The sequence below is a fragment of the Phoxinus phoxinus genome, assembly GCF_949152265.1.
Source record: "Phoxinus phoxinus genome assembly, chromosome: 15".
Taxonomy (NCBI): domain Eukaryota; kingdom Metazoa; phylum Chordata; class Actinopteri; order Cypriniformes; family Leuciscidae; genus Phoxinus; species Phoxinus phoxinus.
In genome coordinates this window covers 19736736-19757550 of record NC_136890.1, presented here as the reverse complement: position 1 = coordinate 19757550, position 20815 = coordinate 19736736, and the positions used below count along the sequence as shown (strand labels likewise).

General features: G+C 38.5%; 1 protein-coding gene across 2 annotated transcripts in view; it reads left to right on the top strand.

Moving 5' to 3' along the window:
• The window catches only part of kcnd3 (potassium voltage-gated channel, Shal-related subfamily, member 3), a 104154-nt gene that overhangs the window by 60287 nt on the left and 23052 nt on the right, over positions 1-20815 (top strand). For both annotated transcript variants that reach the window (XM_079636490.1, XM_079636489.1), the window contains exon 3: positions 17618-17786. In XM_079636490.1, coding sequence (XP_079492616.1) covers positions 17618-17786 — 169 coding nt within the window. The remainder of the gene's footprint in view (positions 1-17617; positions 17787-20815) is intronic.

The window sequence follows — 20815 nt, the reverse complement described above, 5'->3', positions numbered from 1 at the left end:
AAAACATTAAATAAAATGAAAATTATATTATCATTAGAATTATAAATGTAGTGTAAATAATAATACTATGAATTTAGTTCTAGTTCTATATTTATGAAGTGCTTTATTCTAATTGCTGTACACAGATTATTTCTCACAGATTATGTCTCTATTTCAAAGCAGACGCAAAGAGCTAAAATACAGGAACAGATCATGAAGAATTTTTGAATGAATTGATGAATGGTTCAGAAGTGGGAGTCTGCTCAGAGAGAGAGAGAGAGAGAGAGAGAGAGAGAGAGAGAGAGAGAGAGAGAGAGAGAGAGAGAGAGAGAGAGAGAGAGAGAGAGAGAGATCTGTAACCTGTTGGTCTCTCTCAGTCTCAGTGCTGTCTTACGTTCTGCAGACAGACAGTTGCTCTGCTTTAGGCTTTCGGTTTCATTCTGAGCTTATTCATTTGGACTCGTGTTGAATCGGTCATCTCTTCCTGTTAGGATTCTTGTCCAAGTCTGGTTATCCAATTCATTTTCCTTCATTTCTTTTTTTAATGCATATGTAGGTTTTCTTCTTTTTGTTGGTCATTTTGTAGCTGACTGTCTATCTAGTACACAGTATCAAATAATACAATTATTTTGCTCCACACATTTAGTAAAAAAGGCTTTAGTGAGATTTGTAGTAAAGTCAGAAAAGACACCAGAAATTGTGCAATGAGATAATGCTTTATGTCTAAGGATGAAAATCAACATTTATGACAGTTTTGCACAATAAACAACCTCAAACATAAAGTAGATGGTTAAACTTAAACAGTTAAACAGAGCATTCCTGCCATGCAAATAAACTGCTACTGCTAAACCACTCCAGCACCGGTCAGCTTTATCGAAGCAAATCCGCTCTCAGACTGTTAATCTCCAGTGTAATCAGAAGATCGCTGTGAAAGCTTTTACCCATAATTCATTGGTGGTCAGCAAGAAGGGTTTTTTTTTCATGAAAATCCTGGAAAACAGCTTCCACTGCTCCCTTTCAGCTGCTAGGTTAATAAGGACGGGTTCTATCAGATTCGCTCAATGTCCCGACGCACCTGAGCTCTGCGGTCTGCGAATCTGGTCCGCTGCCAGGCCCGTATGGGCTCTCTAAACCCCTTGACTGAATTAGCCAACACATTTTGGTTAAATGTCACCAGTAATCTATTCTGAGCCAAATGAAATCGCTTCATAGAAATATCACCTGGATGCAGCTGCTCTCAAAATATAAAAAAGGATTAAAACAGATTAAAAGCCTGAGAGTGAGTAAAATTGTTTGTTTGTTTGGAAGACAATAGAGATGGCTAGTACTTAGTTTCCAGCTGACAATAATGTACTTTGCTTTCAGCCCTTTTTCCTCTTGAATGTTCAAGTAGGAAACATTCAACTTCCTCTGCTCCAAACACGTCAGGAAAAGACCAGCGAAACGTGGAGTCTTGACACACGTTTTTCTCGTTTCTCTGTAAAGAGCCGAATCCGAACAGTGTTTTAGTTCCCACCTGGGCCTCGTGAACCTTAAGAGCTGCTAGTTTTAGCTTCAGTCTCTCACTTCAATGTCATTACATTCCACAGGAACATTCTGCTCTTTGTCCTGCATGTTAATGGATCTCTCAAAAGAAGGTTGAGGGGAGAGAGAGCGAGAGAGATGGAAGAAGAAAGAGATAGATAGAAAGAGGAAATGGCAAAGTTATTTACAGCTGCTGGTATTGACTCCCTGTCACTGGATTTCCAACCTCTTGACATAAAGTGAACGTGCTGGAAGTGCTGGACTCTTCTTTTCCCTTCCTTCCGCTCACCTTTCACCATAAAATAAGCTTTGTTTTTCCAGGACTGCTCTCTAGTGCTATTGGAGGACATTAGGGGGAATTTACTATGAATGAACTGCTCCCACTGATAGTGTTGTTTGTTTTCACATGCCGTTTGTGATATTTTAGCACATGATTCAAAGGAATTATATGACAATGACTTAATTTGGAGAAGCAATATACCAGCACATATACTGGATGGGATTCTGGGTTATGGTTGGTTAGATATAAGAATAAGATGCTGGGCCATAAAGTCACAACTGAAGAAAAAACATTATTAAAATAATAATTATATATATATATATATGTTTTATTATTATTTCTTAGAAAAAAAGGCAGTAAATAAGTTTAAATACCATGATTCATAATATTGGTATATATAAATAAATTGATTTTACACAAAAGTGGCAATTCGCCACTAAATGTGACACTACTTAAATTATGTAAATAAACAATTATCTTATTAGTTTCAATTGTTAAATACTTTATCAATGTTCTATTATTATTTCTTTAAAAAAAATAGGTAGTGAATCAGTTAAGTACATATACAATTATTAATTCTTAGCCATTTAAATTCACCCATAAATATGTGACACTAATCAGATAATTGCGTAATTAAAGTTTCAGGATGACCCTGGATCTGGGAAACAATTTTCACTCAGTAAATTATCACAAATAATAAAAAATATATAAAAACAGCAAGTAACGCATTTAAAATAAATGTGACATTTAAAGACTGAAATAGTATTTTCTTGTAAAATGTACTCCAATAACTTTTGCTTTTAACTTCAAAAACAGTGATAAGTGGAGTTTTGAGTTTCATTTCACAATGTAACAGGAAAAGTGAGATAACTATAGCACTTTTCAAAAGAAAATTGACATGAAATTGCCGTCTCTCTCTCATCTTTTGATGTTTCCTGTATGTATGTCCTGATTCTCAGAAAAGGCAGTGGCTAAATTATTTACTGCTCGCTGCACTTTCCATAGACGGACGGTCAATATCCAGACAGAAAGAAAGCGAGAAAGAGAGGACACACTGACACCTGTCTGAATGCACCACACCACCCCAGACAGGACATACACACTCACGCATTCAGTCTGGTAGGTTTCAAGCCGTGATGCTGAAATGTTTTGACAGGAAGTTGCTGTTTAATTACAGACCTGTCCTCTATATACCTCTCTACAGTCAGGTTGTGTGTATTTTTGTGCTTTCCAGGTATATGTTTACTGTTTGTTTAAGTCTTATGCTGTCATTTAGTACAATGTGTTACATTATATGTGTTTATGTCAGATTTAGTGGTCTTTGTGGGAACCAAATGCCCTCAAAATGATAGTAAAACCTGGAATCATCTACACTGGGGGGGTGGGGGGTGGGGGGGCAATGAAATAAAGCCTTTTTTACTGCACTTTCTTAATACACATTATCGGTATTATTGTGAACAATTCATCATCATAACATGTTCAACAGAGAAAAAAAAAATCAAAATGTAACTTTAGTAGAAAGTTTTTTTTAGCTAAAAATCACAAAAATAGTTATTTTCAACTCCTCTTTCAAAAGCCATAATGAGACTTTACAAGATCAAAGTCCTGTCCTACTTTATACTCACAAAATTTCACTCGTTGTTGTCACATTACAAAAAAAAATTAAATACCATTTCTTATTGGCTAAAGGGACTAAATAATGTCTTAATTAAAATCTAAAAATGCCATGATGTGTTTCTGTGGGGCTACTGTAGCTGAAAGCTTTAGCAAACAGAATTAGCTTAATATAAAAACAAATAAATCAATGGGAATTCCCAACCATCATACAACAAGATGGTGTTTGTGTTTGTGTATATTGCTATACTTGTGAGGGCCAAATATCCTCACTAATATAGTGAAATATTATGACAACCGACTGGTGAGGACATTTTACTGGTCCTCCTCAACAGTTAAGATGGCTTATAAATCGTCCAAAAACATGTTTTTATTCAAATCTAATGTTTTGCACATGTTTCTGTGATAGGTTTAGTTGGGTCAGGCCATAGAAAATATCATTAACCTGATATAAAATCAATGGAAGTCTATGCAATGTCCTCACTAATATAGTGAAACAAATATTATGTGTGTATATTACATAATAATTAAATATTATGTAAATAAAATACATTCCAGGATGAAAGGAAAGTTCAAAAGAACAGCATTTATTTGAAATAGAAATCTTTTGTAAAATGTGATGGATTATGGCAGTCAAAAGAGATAAAGTTGTCAAATCTACCATCACTCCCTCAGCAGCAGTATTAGAAACTCCCTCAATGCAGTTTTAACTTTTAAGTAGTTTGAGTTTAAGTAACTTTTAAATGTACAAGAAGCTTTTTAAAGAAAAAAATATTACAAGCATGCATTTTTATTGTGGATTTAAAATATTTTAATGCTAATTAAGGCATTATTTTTACATTTACAATGATCTGTGGGCACGCTGCCATTAATACACTGTGAAATACACTGTTTGTACATTCATGTCAACCGTAACGGTACGTCATACTTTATAGTATATAGCAGCATTTCTGCAGTACAAGTAGTACTGGATATATTCAGTGCCACTGATACACAATAAATTCTGGTACCGTGACTACTGCAATTGTGGTACCATGACAACTGACAACCCTGTGACGTGTTATGTTTGTATGTATATTCACAAATAGGTTACTTTAGCATCAGCAGACTGTGTTTGCATATACAGTCTGAGTTTCTGAAGGTCAGTATGAGGGAGGAGGTTTTAACACACTGGAGAGTGGCTCTGATCCTGCTGTGGCCTCTACACCACAGGTGTGGCTGCTCTTTGTTGCATTATTAAAAGCCACATTCATGCCCTCTCTTTCTCTTTCTTTCTTCCTGTCTCTCTCTATCAGTCGAGATCACAGACATGGACATCAATGAACAGAGGGCAGAGAGGGGAAAAAGTGGAGGTGCTTGTGTGTTCAAGAGACTCCTTGTCCCATTGATTAGCTTTCAGTCACACACAAGCCTGGAAGAGGAAAAGGCACAGAAAAAAAAATAACATCATGAATGATCTTTAAAAGGGTGGACACAGACAGACTTTCTCTCATCACAGACTCACAGGGCCTCATATTAAACATTTGGTTATTGGTGATTAGTATGAGAAACCACGTTTTAATTCGTTACCATTTCACTTCACTTCAAGCTACATTTTGGGCCCTATTTTAACAATCTAAGCGCATGGTCTAAAGTGCCCCTGCAAATGCAGTTAGAGCGTGTCCGAAATCTCCGAATCCACTTCTGCTAGTTTAACGACGGGTAAAATGGTCGATGCGCCAGGCGCATGGTCTAAAAGGGTTGTTCCTATTCTCTTAATGTTTTGGGCTTTACGTGCAATAAACCAACCAGAGTCTCATCTCCCATTTCCTTTAAATGCCAGTTGCCACATCTTTATGTACACAATAATAATCTTTTACATTGTAATCCTTTTATTTTAAATATTTGGCATGTTTGTGTGCTGCTGTGCGTCCGTGTGTTTAATAAGCAGATTGTACCCACGTTGTGGACCCGCCTATAGGCACACATTACTAACGCGCTCTTTAAAATAACAAAAAAAACATTTACAATTTTCAATATATCAGCAGGTTTCAGTTGGTCAATGGTGCAGTCTATTTCTGTTGCCTCAAAATAGCAACGCGCCAACATTGCGCCTGAACACACCTCGTTTTCAGACCAGCGCGCCCATGGGCGCATAAATGGGCGCAAATGCTTTTGCTATGTAGACAGCGTGGAGCAGGAAGTGAAAATGATAACTGTGTCGGACTGAAACTAGCAAAAAAACACTTTGCCCCGGGTGTAAGATAGGGCCCAAAGACAAACATAAGTACTTTGATAAAAAAAATTATCTAATCTGCTAAATTGGACTCTAAAAGACTGACTGAAAAGTGCATTTTTGAAACAATCGTTTCACTACAATGCAGACACACCAGTAAAAGTCGGCTGCATGGACATTCTCAAGTTGAGTTTGTTTTATATAAATTCTAACGTACGTCGGAAATGTGTATACACCCTGCCTTTTTTATGTGTCCTCAATGTTACTTCATGAAGCCCCATGATTCCTCTACATCAACAACTTCCGCTTAATGTAGTCAATGTAGAAGCAGAAAGACAAAAAACACACGGGTACAGAGACACTGACGCACATTCTTCCTGAGTGAGGGAATCCAGCAAGTAGGATGATTAGAGGTGAGCTGAAAGAGAGGGAGACGGGTTGAGAATGAGGAGAGAGAAAGAAAGACACAGATCAAGGACATCAGGTGCCAGCGTGTGGGGTAAAGCTGAAACGTTTTACGTTCCGATCGATGAGAATCCATTAAAGGGGCATCTGCTGTACCTATGACTACTTTAAACACATACCACACACACGTGCAGACGAACGCCTGTGGACGCAGACACATCAAAGAATGAGTGAATGATACAGGCCATCATTGATTACAGATGATGGCCAGCGTAATAAGACGAATGAGAAGGTTTCAGCTGAGGTCCCTGCTGTTAAAATCACCATGGAGACATGTATTGATTAACCCCGGTGTTTGAGACCCTGGGTATCGGAGTCATGGTAATGATTCCACATGTCAAGAGAAATTGTCTTTAAGGAAAACGGAAGACGGAGAACGCTCCTCTGCCCCCGTTTCCTTCACGGTTAATGTCTCAAGCAGAGGTAGAAGATCAAAGAGAGAGACAAATGTTTCTAATATACTGCCACTTCTGAGAGCACAACGCAGCAGTCTTCCTTCAGTCTTATTCTGTCACCTTGGCAACTAATTGCATTGTTAAAAATTAGCATATTCAAATTCACAAAATGTATCATGCCACATTGAGAGGCTGTGACACTATGTAAGTGGGATATGTTTCTTGCAGTACACCACAAAAGGGCACCTCTCCTTTCCAAACTCCTTTTATGCAGTGCTTGAAAGGCAATTCCTCAAACATTCTGGTTTGAGGTTTGAAGTTAAAGGTGCACTAAGTAAGTTTTTCCTCATTAAAACAGTCTGACATATAAAGGAATAGCACTTGAAAACTTTAAACTAATGCAAACTCACTAACAATGACAAATCAAATTTTCAAGCGAGATCTACCATGAGCACCAAGGTTTAGCGATGAGAAATATGCTTAAATTATAAGTATATATAAGTAATATAATTAATATATAGTAATATATAATTATAAGTAATTATAAGTATAAGTATATGCTTCTGTAGAAACAGGGTTATTACTATTAACCAAAACTATAGTTTTATCAATATTCATATAACAGTGTAGAAATATATGCACATACACACTCATACATGCAGTACATAAACACTCACACACTTCGAAATATACAATGGAAACGAGAAGAGAACCCCACCAAAAGAGCTCAGCAGCGATTGTCCTTCCCATAAAGTCAGTTTCTCTGCTCTTTCAAACTACAACATATAAACGTAAATATTCTGCAATAACCTTCTAATCCACTGTATTTTATATAACTGAATATATGTCATTGCTTGTACTGTACCAATTGATTCAATTACATGTTTTGCAATGCCCCATGGAATACATGGTTCATTGCCAAATAAAAGTACACAGTACGGTTCCTTCAGATACTTGTTTTGCCTCAAATCAAAAGTTTGCAACGTTCTGATTCATCCCAGAGCTGGTTGGTTTGGTTCACAGCTCAAAACTCTACACTGAATGATCTGCTGCAACCCCCTGTAGTGAAAAGAAAACAAATGGAAAATACTTCCTGAACCAAGTATGGGTCTGTGTTCGTCCTTCAGGAAATAAAAGTCTAGTTTTTTAATGTTCTCTGAGCATTTTCATAGCTGATTTCCTCACAAGAACAGGACAACTGCAGGACTAAAACGTTCCACCGTGACATCATCAGCCTCAGAACACGCTTAATTCTGTGGGCCGATTTTTGGATCGTGTCATTGAGACCTAGTGTCAGTTCCACTGAGCCTGCCAGTTTTTTGAAATATGCATGAAGGTGCACAATGTCGTAAAATGGCCAACCCTTCGGTGAATAAGTGCAATCTGACTGACTGCTGATAAGACACTGGCAGATGACAGGTGGCTGTCATCACCAATTACATGCCAGTTAAAGAGCGCTGAAATCAGCCGTGGAACAAAGAGAAGCATCAGGTGTGTGCCGGTGCGCTAACTGCATATCTGTAGCAGTAACTGAAGCTGCTTTGATTAGGATCGATGACCATCTGTGGTTTCATTAAAAGCCAATCAGTAAATTCGATCACTGACTTAGGGCCGGGTGATACTGCGCTCCTGCCTGGGTCAAAGATCAATTAACACTGCACATCGCACTGGTGATTCCTGCGTTAACCCACATCTCCATTCTGACTGGCCTGAAAATGCATGTCCTCGGATATTAGCTTCCTTCCCACCATTAGCTGGACCGCGTATCACTTTACCGAACCCTGCGTGCGTAACCGATCCCTCGTCAGAAAGAAACGCTGTGGGGTCAAAGGCCAGCGTTATTTAGCTGAGTGAAAGAAGTCAGATGAATTAGTGATGAGACCGCAGATCGGGACTGTGACGCAACTGCATTTGATAAGACAAGTGCTGCTTTCTGGAGAGGGTGTGGTAGCATTGATTGGATTGATCATTTGAGATGAGGAATTGATGTTAGGGGTGAGGTTCTCACCTTGGACCTGGAACAGGAGGGAAGATGATTAAAAAAATAGGAGAAAATGTCCAATATCAGTGTTTTCTCTTGTTTTCCATTAAAACTTGAACTAAATTGAGTTGGATAATGATGTGGAGCTCTGCAACACTGACACTTATTGAACAGAGTTGAATTAACACTGAATAACGGCACTATTGCCTTCTGTAGAGCTGCTTATAGCGAAAATAAGCTTGTTTTATAATGTGATGAACTTTGCACTATTATTGAATTAAACTGAGTCAACATTGACCTGACTTGAGATGAATAATGGCACTATTATCTGCTGTAGAGCAGCTTGAACCGAACTTTGCAACATTCACAGTGTTATTGAACTAAATTGAATCAACATTTAACTAAATTGAGCTGAATAATGACACTCTTTTTAGAGCTTCTCTAGAGCTTTACATTCATTTCAAAACTGAAGAACTTTGCGAAATGAATACTGTTATTTTTGTTTATAACTGTGAAGCTGCTTCAAAATCTCTCTTGTATAATGTGCAATATGAATGGGACTTGACTTAAAACAAAAACATGAAAAAAAAAAAATTCTGGGGAATAGACAACAATGCGAAAGAAGATACAGGATTGAGTGACATTTCAAGGTTTCATGTGGAAGGTGAATTCAGCTGTGTGTACAGGTGTGAAGATCTTTTTTTCATTCTGTATTGCAGTCGTTTTCATCTTCCAGAATGTCACATCTGGAGTGGATTGAGACTGTTGTTTATGTGTGTATTTGTGTAATGGGGTGAATAAAATCTGGGGTGGTAGGTCTCCTCAACTGAGGACAGAGAAGGAAGAAAAATCGCGTCTGGAACACGGCAGTGGTGGAGGAGGAGTGGCCTAGTTTCTTCAGCAACCTACTTACAAACTTCAAAACTGAAGCGGGCGGTGGAATTCAGATGAGCTGATGAATCCTTTAGGAATGTTTGTGGCTGAATCTATGCCAAATGTTAGAGTGTGTGTGAACATCTGAATTTAAGCCAATCGCCCCAGAAATTGGCACTTTCCTGGATCCGAGCAGGTGGCAAGTGTAATTGAGGGTGTGTGAGCTACCTTAGGGTTTAGATCCCTTTATCCAGAGTATACGTGATGGAGTCTGTCAGGTCTGTACCCACAGTCCAAACTAGGAATGTCAAAAGTAGCGGACTTCACTTTCAATTTCAGTAGTTCAGTTTCTTTCTATAGCATTGTTAATACTGAGGACTGACAGAATTCAGTATCTGGGTTTTGATGCTAAGGATCCCCAAATATTGCGAGGGACTTCATACTAATCCAAAAAATTGTATATATATAAAAAGATTTATACTATGTGAGAAAAATATATGAATCATAACAAGATTATCAATAAAATACAATATTTATTCATATAACACTTTTCACAAAAAGTATGATTCCAAGGCAGTTTTATGAAGAATATTGCCCTAAATAAATTTTTACAGAATCATACGGGTATGTAAAAAATCTTTCTGTTTGTTTGTCAATAGAATAGAATATCAAGAGAAATCTGATTTTTGACTATCTTTAGCCAACTGAATGAAACCAATATCAAATTCTGAAAATGTTTTACAAATTGTTGCATTCAACACATTTAATTCATATCTTAATTATTAGTTCACCTTTTTCTTTCTTTTTTCTTCTTCTTTTGTTTACCCTCAGCATTTCTGGACTATAGTGTGAAAACTCCTGGTCTAACTGACAGGCTTTCAATTGCCCACAAGCGCCTTGGTAATGTGTCTGAAGTGAATGCAAACAGGCGAAACACAAAAATTCAATATGTGTCAAAATATTGAATCTGTGCAATGAGCCTTGCGGTGTAAATGCAGCTTAATGACCTGCTACTGTCTGTTGTGTTGTTTATATTAATCAAGAACAATATTGATGAAAAAAAGAAAACCACCCACGCATGAGTCTTGAACACGAAATTTGGGCTTAAAGACAAAAAGCAGCCTACGAAACCGCTGAAAATCGTGAAATTTCACTGGTTTTAGTATCAACTGCTGAAATGTTGGTATCGTGACAACAACCCTACTACAGGCTCTTTCTCAAAAGCTCAATAATGCATGTGAAGCCCCACAGCTGGTCCAATTCCTCACAGAAGCGGAGGCTGTTTACGTAGAGGCGATTGGTGGTATGAATTCAGTTTATTCAGTGGAATCCTTCTGTGTACATAACAGCAGATTTGCTGGTGAATGAACTGAGCTAATCTGCCGTCGAATTGTTGTTTCAGACATCACTGGGGCTCGTGAAAATCGGAGGGAATCGTGGCTCCAAGCGGGTCACACCGACTCACCGTGGGAGGCGGATCTGAAAGCATGAGGGGGTGGGAATAGGGAAAGAAAGGATTGAGGAGGATGGGACAGATGCAGAGCTTGAGATGTGAGTGGGATGAGAGTTTGGGTTTGGGAGTTTGCGTGTTGTGTAACAGCAGTCGGGCCGTAACGTACCGCGCGCTGACTGTGAGTCTGAGGCCCACAGCGCTAAAAGGCTAATGACACGCTCTCCATGCTAACGACATCCCTTTTCTCATTACCATGCCAGTGGAGTCGCAGTGGCAATAAAAGCAGCCGAATCAAGCGGTCGTCAAGCATGACAGAAACTGTATGTGACTGCATGTGTTAGACACGGTAAAGCCATGTGACTTCCCTTTAGGACAGCTGCAACAGATACTGGGAGGTTTTGTGAAGCTTAGAGGCTCATGAGACTGAAGCAGAGAGTTCGGCATCAGATTTATGTCCTCTGATTTCTCATTTGATATGCTAGGCAGTTTCATGGACAGACTGTTTTAGTAGGGCAAGGAACCAAACGAATTATATTAAAAGGTTTGACTCAATCTGTGCATGTATAAGTGTTCAGGACTAAATGTTTCTGCACTACTTGTTCTCTCATTCAATCCAAATCGGTCCTTTTGTGATTCTGTCATTTTTGGTTTCAGTTCAAAATCATGAATAAATGTGGATGTTGTTTCTTGTTAGCAGGACACCTGGGTGTTCAAATGCTTGATTCCTGCATCTTAAACACTATTGGTGCTTCTCTAATGGAAAGGCTGCATAATATCCCGGCTGCCACGGCGCTGAAGACCATCTCAATTTGAACGATACTTGAAAGGAAGCGATACTTTTTTTAAGTAGTAATACTTTTAGTGACATTTATAATATTACAAAAGATTTCAAATAAATGCTGTTCTCTTGACCTTACTGAAAACAGTTTCCACAAAAGCAGAACAAACGTTTTCAACATTTATAATAATTAAAAAAATATATTGAGCATCAAATCAGCGTTTTTAGAATTATTTATGAAGGATCATGTGACACTGAAGACTGGAGTAATAATGCTGAAAAATCACAGGAAAAAAATACATTTTAAAATATATTCAAATAAAAAGTTATTTTAAATTGTAACGATTTCACAATATTATTGGTGTGATCAAAAAAAATGCAGCCTTGATAAGCATTAGAGACACACAAAAAAAGCTTACCGACCAAAGTTTTTAACCTCTACTAAAATATAATATTTACAATTGTTTTATTGCCTGAAAATAACTATTCCATCAGTATGCACAGTTACTTTGTGGCCCCATAATGGTTTACTTATGGCATTTACCAGCTGAAGTCTGGACCAACCCCTATTATTTTGCTTCCGCAGACACAATAAACGATAATGTGAGTAACTTCTCTGTGATCCACAGTAAGGTTGAATCAGTCCCCTGATGTCAAGAAGAGCAGAGCTCCTTATTAGCTCTATATAGATGAAAGAAGACTACAGTGAAATCTCTAAACAAACAACTAGCTCTAGCTTCAGTGTACTAGCGTGTGGATATCTTCGCTCTGACAGTCAAAACAACCAACACTCATTTGTTTCTCTTTTGTTTTCATTCTTACATTAGTATTCTGCTTTCAGTCAGATCCAAAGCAGATATGAAGGTGTGGAATAAACAGATAAGCAGACACTGAGATGTGGTATAAACCTCACTAGGCTGATACAATTCAAGATCAGAGAGGAATGTAGAGAAAGCAGAAAAAGATTGCATCTGCAATCTGCGTTTTAAGAGTGACTTTTTAGTGTTTGAAGCGAGTTATTGTATGTGTGTGAGCTGGAATTCTGCATACTGTGAAGGATTTTAATTACAATCAATATATGGTAGTGGATCGTATTGTCTAATTCGAGATTCAGCAGAATGAATAAAGGTCAAAGCCTTGATTACAAACACCATTAAATATCTTACAGCGGCCTAATCAGAAACCTCAAATACTTGAAGTGTCTGTGTGTTTTAAGCCAGACATTAGATAGAAAGGCCCATACAAACACACTCGCACCACAAGAGCCTGCACATCTATTTTTCACATCAAAGAGCATTTGCTTTGAGCATATGCACATATACACAATGACGTTCAAAAGTAAAAAACCCTCTTGCTTAGCTGAATTACAAATGCCTCTTTAAAAAAGCAGTTCTTTGTGATATTATTTCTAAGCAATGAAATTCTAAATTAACTACTTTAATATGACATTTATTTATGTTAGAAAACATGCTACTGAAATAAAAACTGAATTATGCTGTTTGTGTTAGCGTATCCAGTCCCAGCTTTTGAATATTTCATACAGACACCATTTCAAGCAATTATAGCATTTGTCTTTTGGGGTAAACGCCCTGTTCAGGTTTGATTCTTCTCCCGAACAGTGATTCGCTCCAGGTTGTTGAGGTTAGTGAAAAATACACTTCCTAATATGCAAAAGTACCAGACGCACACATTTGTCTTCACAGATCAAAGCAGAACGAGAATACAGAATTTACTCATGAATACACAGAGCCATTTTAGAAGTAAGCCGTAATCCTTAACTCAGTCCAGAGGGTGCTTTTGTTCGGCCTGTAGTTTGTGTAGTCAGAGCTGTTAAGCCCTCTATCCTGCAGGGTGTTTAGTTGTGTCTTTTTGTGTGTGCATCATCTCTGTGTCCCAGATTGTATTGTGTGTTCTTCTATAGTGTATATTGCATGTTTAAAGTGTAAATTAGTTTAGATTATATAACACACTGTGAGATCTCTTCCACGGAAATATTCCCACGCGGGCACGATCCAGTCCTCTTAGAATGACACTTTAATCGACTCTTGAAATGAGTTTCGAAAAGTGTTAAATAAGCCTCCAAAAATAATACAAATATTATCTTTGACACAAATTCGTGTGTTCTTTCTTTCTTAGTGGTGACAAAGAGTTATTTGAATCATCCCTCATCGGCCTACTACAGCGATTAACCTGTTCAGCTGTCAGACTGCAGGGCTTTTTTCTGTGAAAGTGTGCAGCACGCACTAACTTCGCTTTTCACCCTTTTTTTGGGTAGAGGCCATCAACCTCGCCAGGCATCTCTGTCTTGGGCTTTCCTCTCGACCTTGTTCTCAGCGCCAAGTGTTTCTTGGCCTTCCTCTTAATTTTTCCTTGAGGATTCCAGATCATCTTGCCTGTTGATGTAGGCTTCTGGGGGATGTGGCCAATCCTCTTTGTGATTTCATCTTGGGCTATGAGCTGTGATGTTTTGTGCCACATGTCCCTATTGCTGATGGTGTTTGTATTGCTGAGATTTTGAGGATTTTTCTTAAACATGTGTTGAGGGTCATCCCTCTATGCACTAAGCCATTCGGCTGATATCTCTAAATAAGCTCTAACTTTATTAATGTTTGACCAAGGGGAAAGAAGCTTCTGGGTGGGGTGTTTGTCATGGAGCAAAGGACCCTAGGTTAAAATTACTCAGAACCATCCCTTTAAAGCTGCAGTCCGTCGTTTTTCCTCTTTGTCGCCATCTCTGTTAGAAATCTGCAATTGCAGTTATTCGCGGAATTATTAACTGTGCGTGGGTAGTAAATCGGCATGAAACAGCGCGGATGAACACAATGTATTGAGGCTGCCGCGTCGCTGTGGATACTGTAGCCTACTGTCATCAGCAATCTCAGAGTAACGTATACTTTTTGAAAGTGTCAACATTAGAATTTTCATCGGAAAATGTCATCTGAACAAGTAAGTAACATTCACGTTTGTTCTGACCAAATTCGGGGGGTGGGGGGAAGCATTGCAGTAGACTATGCTGATTAAATCTAACGATTGCTTATATCACATCAAAACGTGAAAAATATATTTTTTCTGTAGCCACTCTGAAGTCTGAAGTCTTTGGGTTTTACAACTGGTGAATCTCCAGTTGTCACTGGTGATTCCCAGATAGCAAACTGACATCGAATCAATGTGGAAACGACGTTTCTCGTGACATTGAAACAACATCGTTTTGCTCATCGAATTAACGTTGAATCAACGTCAGACACGCCATTCAACCGCATTTCAATGTTGAATCCATGTTTTATTTTCGATGTAATAACGTTCTGATTGAACGTAGCTGTTGATTCTACGTTGAAATTTGATTGATGATTGATACTAACCTTTACAACTAAAAATCAATGTTGAATCGACATCGGTCTGCTATCGTAATTGTCGCTTTAAACTTTCGGGATCCGCCATACCAAGTGCTAAGTTAAATCTCCACCATCATCCACACACGCTATATAGCCGACTAGCCGGGGACTCCTTCTCTATGTGTGCAGAAGTGACGTAATGACGCAAAGACATGCTCGAAATTCCCGCGGAAATCCACCAGTACCACTGGAATTAAAATCATTATTACAAGCTTACTGTTTTGAATCGAGGTAAGGCAAGCAGATAGTTTTGAACACTGGCTGGTTACGTTTTTTTCCAATAATGTCTTTTTTGACATTTTTAAACCCAAAAAAGTGCCGGACTGCAGCTTTAAGTAGCACCCTTATTTAAAGGAATTTTCAAGGTTTAACTTAAACTCATCGACAGTACTTTGTGATATAAATGTTGATTGCCACAAAAATTAATTTAGACGTCCCTTTAAAAAAAAAAGCACAAATCTGGGTTACAGTGAGGCAATAACAATTGAAGTGAATGGGGTCAATCCGTAAACATTCAAATACCATTTCAATAGTAAATCCACAAGACACATGCAATATGGTAAGATGATTTTAATGTCCAAAAGAGTTGGTGTAAATTCACAACTTTTTTGCCATGATAACATGCATGATAAAACCCTAAAATGACCATACAAATGTCAAGAATGTCTTTATGGTTCAAAAAATAAGCTACATATAATTGTATAAACCCAATTACATTCATTCTCATGTTAAAAGCTAAGCTTCACTTTTCCTTCAATTAACTTCCATTAAGTGCTTCACCTTAACCTTGATTTTGTCTGTCGATTGAGCTCAACTTGTATTGAACCATGAATACTTTTCCCTGCTTTCAAGACCCACATTGGCATTGGCTCCTAATGAGTCATCTGGATTATTTGCGACATTTAAATTCCAACTTTAGTGTCTCTTTACAGCCCGGTCTCACCCCAAAACGTCATATACTGACGGGTCTTGACCATACGTCAACATACGACGAAAAGGGTACCCCTATAACGTCAATATGAGACGCAGACATAAGCGCACCAGCAGCGCCTCCTAGCGGTACCCTAACGCATACCTAAACCCAACCATACCCGAATCGTCACACATGGACGTTAAAGGGTACCCTTTTCGTCGTATGTTGCCGTATGGTCAAGACCCGTCAGTATGTGACGTTTTGGGGTGAGACTGTGTTACTCTTTACAGATTGTGTGTAAAGAGTGTGTGTAACTGGCTGCATGTTTTCTTATTGTGTTTGATTGAATTGTGCCTCACTTGCTCAAAACTAATTTAATGAAAGAACAGGATTATCCATTGTTAATTAAATCCTCACTGGCAGTCACTGCATGGGTTTGAAGGAGCTAAAAAGAAAACTCTTGTTCTTCTGAACATCTGTACATAAGCATTTAAAACTATGCATACATGTCTATAATATATGGTTATTCTTGCATCGTTCCACCATGTGCACCGGCCTAATTTTCTCGCTTGCTTTGTGCTGTATTCCATCAAAATCCAATTACTTTAGGTTGTAGTTTTTTAAACTAACGTCTTCCTTTTTGCTAAAGCCACCTTGAACCATCCAATTTGTTTGAATAGATATTTGGTCAGCAACGTTCTTATCTTTAAAAAAAAAAAAAAAAAAAGTATTTCCACTCCTCACTGCCTGAATTCAGATGGCAGGCCATCACACAAGCCAAGGAAGATCTACAGTGGTCCGTGTAATTGTATTTCCATTTTAAATAACTGTATCAAATTGTATTTGATGTCCTTGAAGTTGCCAGGGCATTGGTTCGAGGAATTTAAATGCTCCAATTTAAACATCTTAAATGACTTTCTCGTTCTCTGCTGGTTTTTGCTTCTGCTTGGTACAGTTCATCTCTGATGATTTTCACAACATGCTGATCATATTAGCCTTGTTTTGAGGGACGTTATCCATTTATACTCTGCTATCTAGACAAAGACTTGGTTTCCAAACAAACGGCCTTGGGACAGATTTTGCAAACAAATCGGCTGACAAACAAATGAGTCTGCAAACAAACAGCTTTATAAATAAAAGGCTTTCCAAACAAACAGCTTTTGAAATGAAACACTTCCCAAACAAACTGTTCTCTAAATAAAATACTTTCCAAACGAATAGCTTTCTAATAAACAAACTTCTTTATGCATAAGTTACTCCAAACAAAACATTGTTAAAAGAAACCCTCCAAATTTAGCAAATAAAAGATTGTCCAAGCCGTTTTCAGAATAAAAGACTTTCCAAACAAACTGCTTTGCAGACAAATGTCTCTTAACTGGATATAAAAGTGTCGTCCCACTCACGCCTCTGTCACCTCCTGCTTCAATAATCATTTATTGCATTTAAAATCTGCCACCTCTAATGTCACAAGCATCAAAATAATTTTCCTGCTTTGTCTGCAGGGTGGCGTGCGGAAGTGCCAATCTGCAGTAAAAGCATATGATTATGTTTAGTAAGAGTTTGTGATCATTCATTATTTGAAATGTAATAATAAAAACAGATGGAATATAATTATTACTAGGAGCTTGAGTTGTGTGTGAGATCATGAATCTGTCTGCTTTTTTATTGCTGCTGATCTGTTAAATAAGAAAGAACATGTGGAGAAGCAGGCTGTGCATATTTATAATGTCTCTATTTCTTGCTCTTTCTCTGCAGGTATGGAGACATGGTCCCAAAGACCATAGCAGGAAAGATCTTTGGCTCCATCTGTTCCCTCAGTGGGGTGCTGGTCATCGCTCTGCCTGTTCCCGTCATCGTTTCCAACTTCAGTCGCATCTACCATCAAAACCAGAGGGCTGACAAGCGTCGGGCTCAGAAAGTTCAGGTCAGTGAGGCTCAAAACTCCCAGAGGGGCATCGTCTCCTCTGACCAGAGCCGTTTTGGCAGAGAAGCAGGTCACTAGTGTTTAGCTCTGAATAATGCCCCTGTTAAATTAGATCATATTCATTTTCCATGCTTAAACAAAGAGAAGTGACTCTTTTGGTGTTCCAAGGCCAGTTTCGAAGGCTATTAGTCAAGGGTGGAGGAAATGCCAGAGGGTTTACCATGGTACAATGATGGTATGGTCCTCTGGTTAACACGACTGCTCAAAAGTTTGAAATGTTCAAAAGATTTCTATTTCAAATTAATGCTGTTTATTTTGAACTTTCTGTTCATCAAAATATAAAGTAGTTGTTTTCAACATTTATAATATAAAATGTTTTTTTGAGCACCAAATCAGCATATTATAATAATTTCTGAAGGATCGTGTGACACTGAAGACTGGAGTAATGACTGCCCTAAATTCAGCTTTGCCATCACAGGAATAAATTACATGATTTTTCACTGTTTTTACTGAATTTAATAAACCTAACCAACCCCAAACTTTTGAACGGTTAAATAATTACCATATACATTTATGATGGTAGTTCAAAGAATATCATGTTATCATGGCATATTGGTCATTTTTTGTTACTGTCAGGGCATTGATGTTCCTCTCCCAGCTTCGCAATAAAAGACATAATCCTTCACAGAAAATCCCAAATCTACTTTAATATTTAAAGCTTTGATATTCCCCTACAACCCGCCTCAGCTGCTCACACTGTCTTCTCTCGCAATCGCCTGTTGTCTTACCACTAGTATTTTATAGTTCTTTGCATCATTTCTCGGTTGATATCCACTCAGCCATATTGCTGCTATTTTTCCCTGTCTGATGAATAAGGTTATTAAACTTGTTTGTTTCCGGGTGAATGAAGGATAATAGTACTACTTCACCATCCTTTTCCCTCCCCGTACGAAATAACACCTCAAACAAACAGCCTTAAATGTTAAATTAAGCCCTTCTCTTCACCCTAGGGGAATGAAGGGATGACCTGTCACTCGTTTAATGGCAGCATGGCGTCAAAAGATTGAGTCTAGACTAGAATGAGATCCCAGCAGGGTTACATGCCCTGCGTCTATTCATCTATCACTCCATCCCTCCCCGTCCTCCGACGAAACGTCTCTATATCTCTCTCTGAAGGTTATTTAGTTTAGGCGTAATTATCTTGTTAAATCACCACAGGCCTCTCAGCTTGCTTTTGCTATGCTAATAATTGCGAATGTTACTGGAGATTAGCTTGATCGCAGAAAAACAACACCAAGGCCACTCCTATGTCATCCTATGTGTGGCGAGAGCCGTCAGCTCGTGCACTCAGTGTTATGTTATGCTCGCAGTCATGGATTTAATGTATGCTAATGAGGAATTAATGTAAGCTTAGGTTTTGGGTGGGCTTATGGGGTTGCATTGTCTCCGCAGGCAAGATTTCCATTGGCTCTTTAGCATTTTACTTACTGTTCATTTAAAGTTTATCTAGTATGACAGATTATTCCACAGAATTCTCCATATTATCTCAGCTCGGATCAGCCTAAACAAAGTTTTGATGTGAAATTTCCGTCCAAACATTTTCTGTTCTTTCGCAGCACCGCCGCAAGGGATGCGAGTTCAGTTTCAAGTCCAAACTAAAGAGGCCAGATGCGACCAAACCTCACAGGACCGTCTTAAAAAATGTGTTGTGTGGGTGTGTGTGTGTGTTTAAACACATCCCACGGTTAACTAATAAAAGAGTGGCATAAGTGCACAAACCTGCCTCAAGCCTCAAGTTAACCTCCACCAAAGGAACAGCTGTGCTTACTGTCCAAAGGACATGAGAGAGAAAGAGTAAGACATAGAGAGGGACAGAGAGCCAGGAGGGATGTTCATCCTAATGACAGTCCTTCCACAAATAGCTCGCCCAGACGAGACCTGTGGGGAGGGGTTTGTTTTTTATTCTGGCAGTCACTTTTGGGAGGTGACCTTCCTCTGTCTCACCTGTTGTCCAGCAGCCAAAATACAGCACTGGTACTGCACCAACACTGTGTGTAATCCAGGTTCATAAACTAAAAGACTAGACAGTTATAACTGAAAAACCCTGCAAGTTTAATATTACCGCACTAATATTAGTGAATGCATTATAAATCCTTATTGGATGAACTGAAAAACTGAATTAGTTCTCCTAATCAAGTACAGTTAAACAAAATGTGTGTGTGTGTGTGTGTGTGTGTGTGTGTGTGTGTGTGTGTGTGTGTGTGTGTGTGTGTGTGTGTGTGTGTGTGTGTGTGTGTGTGTGTGTGTGTGTGTGTGTGTGTGTTCAGCATCAAAAAAATTAAAATGAACATCATAAGTTCTGTAAAGCTACAGTTCAGGTTGTTCCAAATTGGTTCTGAGATTTTCATACTGGATTAAAGGGGAGAACATTATGAAAGAAACATACTTGACAACAGCAGTTCCTCAATAACCTAATAAACAGAAAAACATTCTTGCGATCATCGCCTCTCAAGAGTACCATGTATCTTGCAGCACGTTCTACAAGGACGTTCTAAATGCTACAAAAAAATGTCCTGCATCTGAGGCTATCACTAAATATTGAGAATACAATTAGGAAAATCAGCAACAGCGCATATATTATATTTTTCTACATGTTGTTTTAGATCATGCATGCTCACTAATTTTAAAAGGACCCAAGTAGAGGACCCATTCCTCAATCTTTCCACTCATGTTCTGCGCACGTTTCCTTCATTTTTAGTTGAACTAATCCTTGAACTTCCTTTATTTTTAAGGTAAAATGAATAAAATTCAAAATTCAAAGTGTAAACTCAAGCTGCCTTAGCCTGGGAAAACCCAGACCACTCTCAGTTGTAACTGAGTTAGGGTCTGGCAAAGCTCCATAGACAATTCATTTCCACAGGGGCGTCACCAACGGACGTCGCTCAAATGGCTCTGGGCGCAATTGGATAGAACTAAAACCAATCAGAGACGGAGAAACATCTGAGACTCTCAGCAATTCTCTGTTTGTG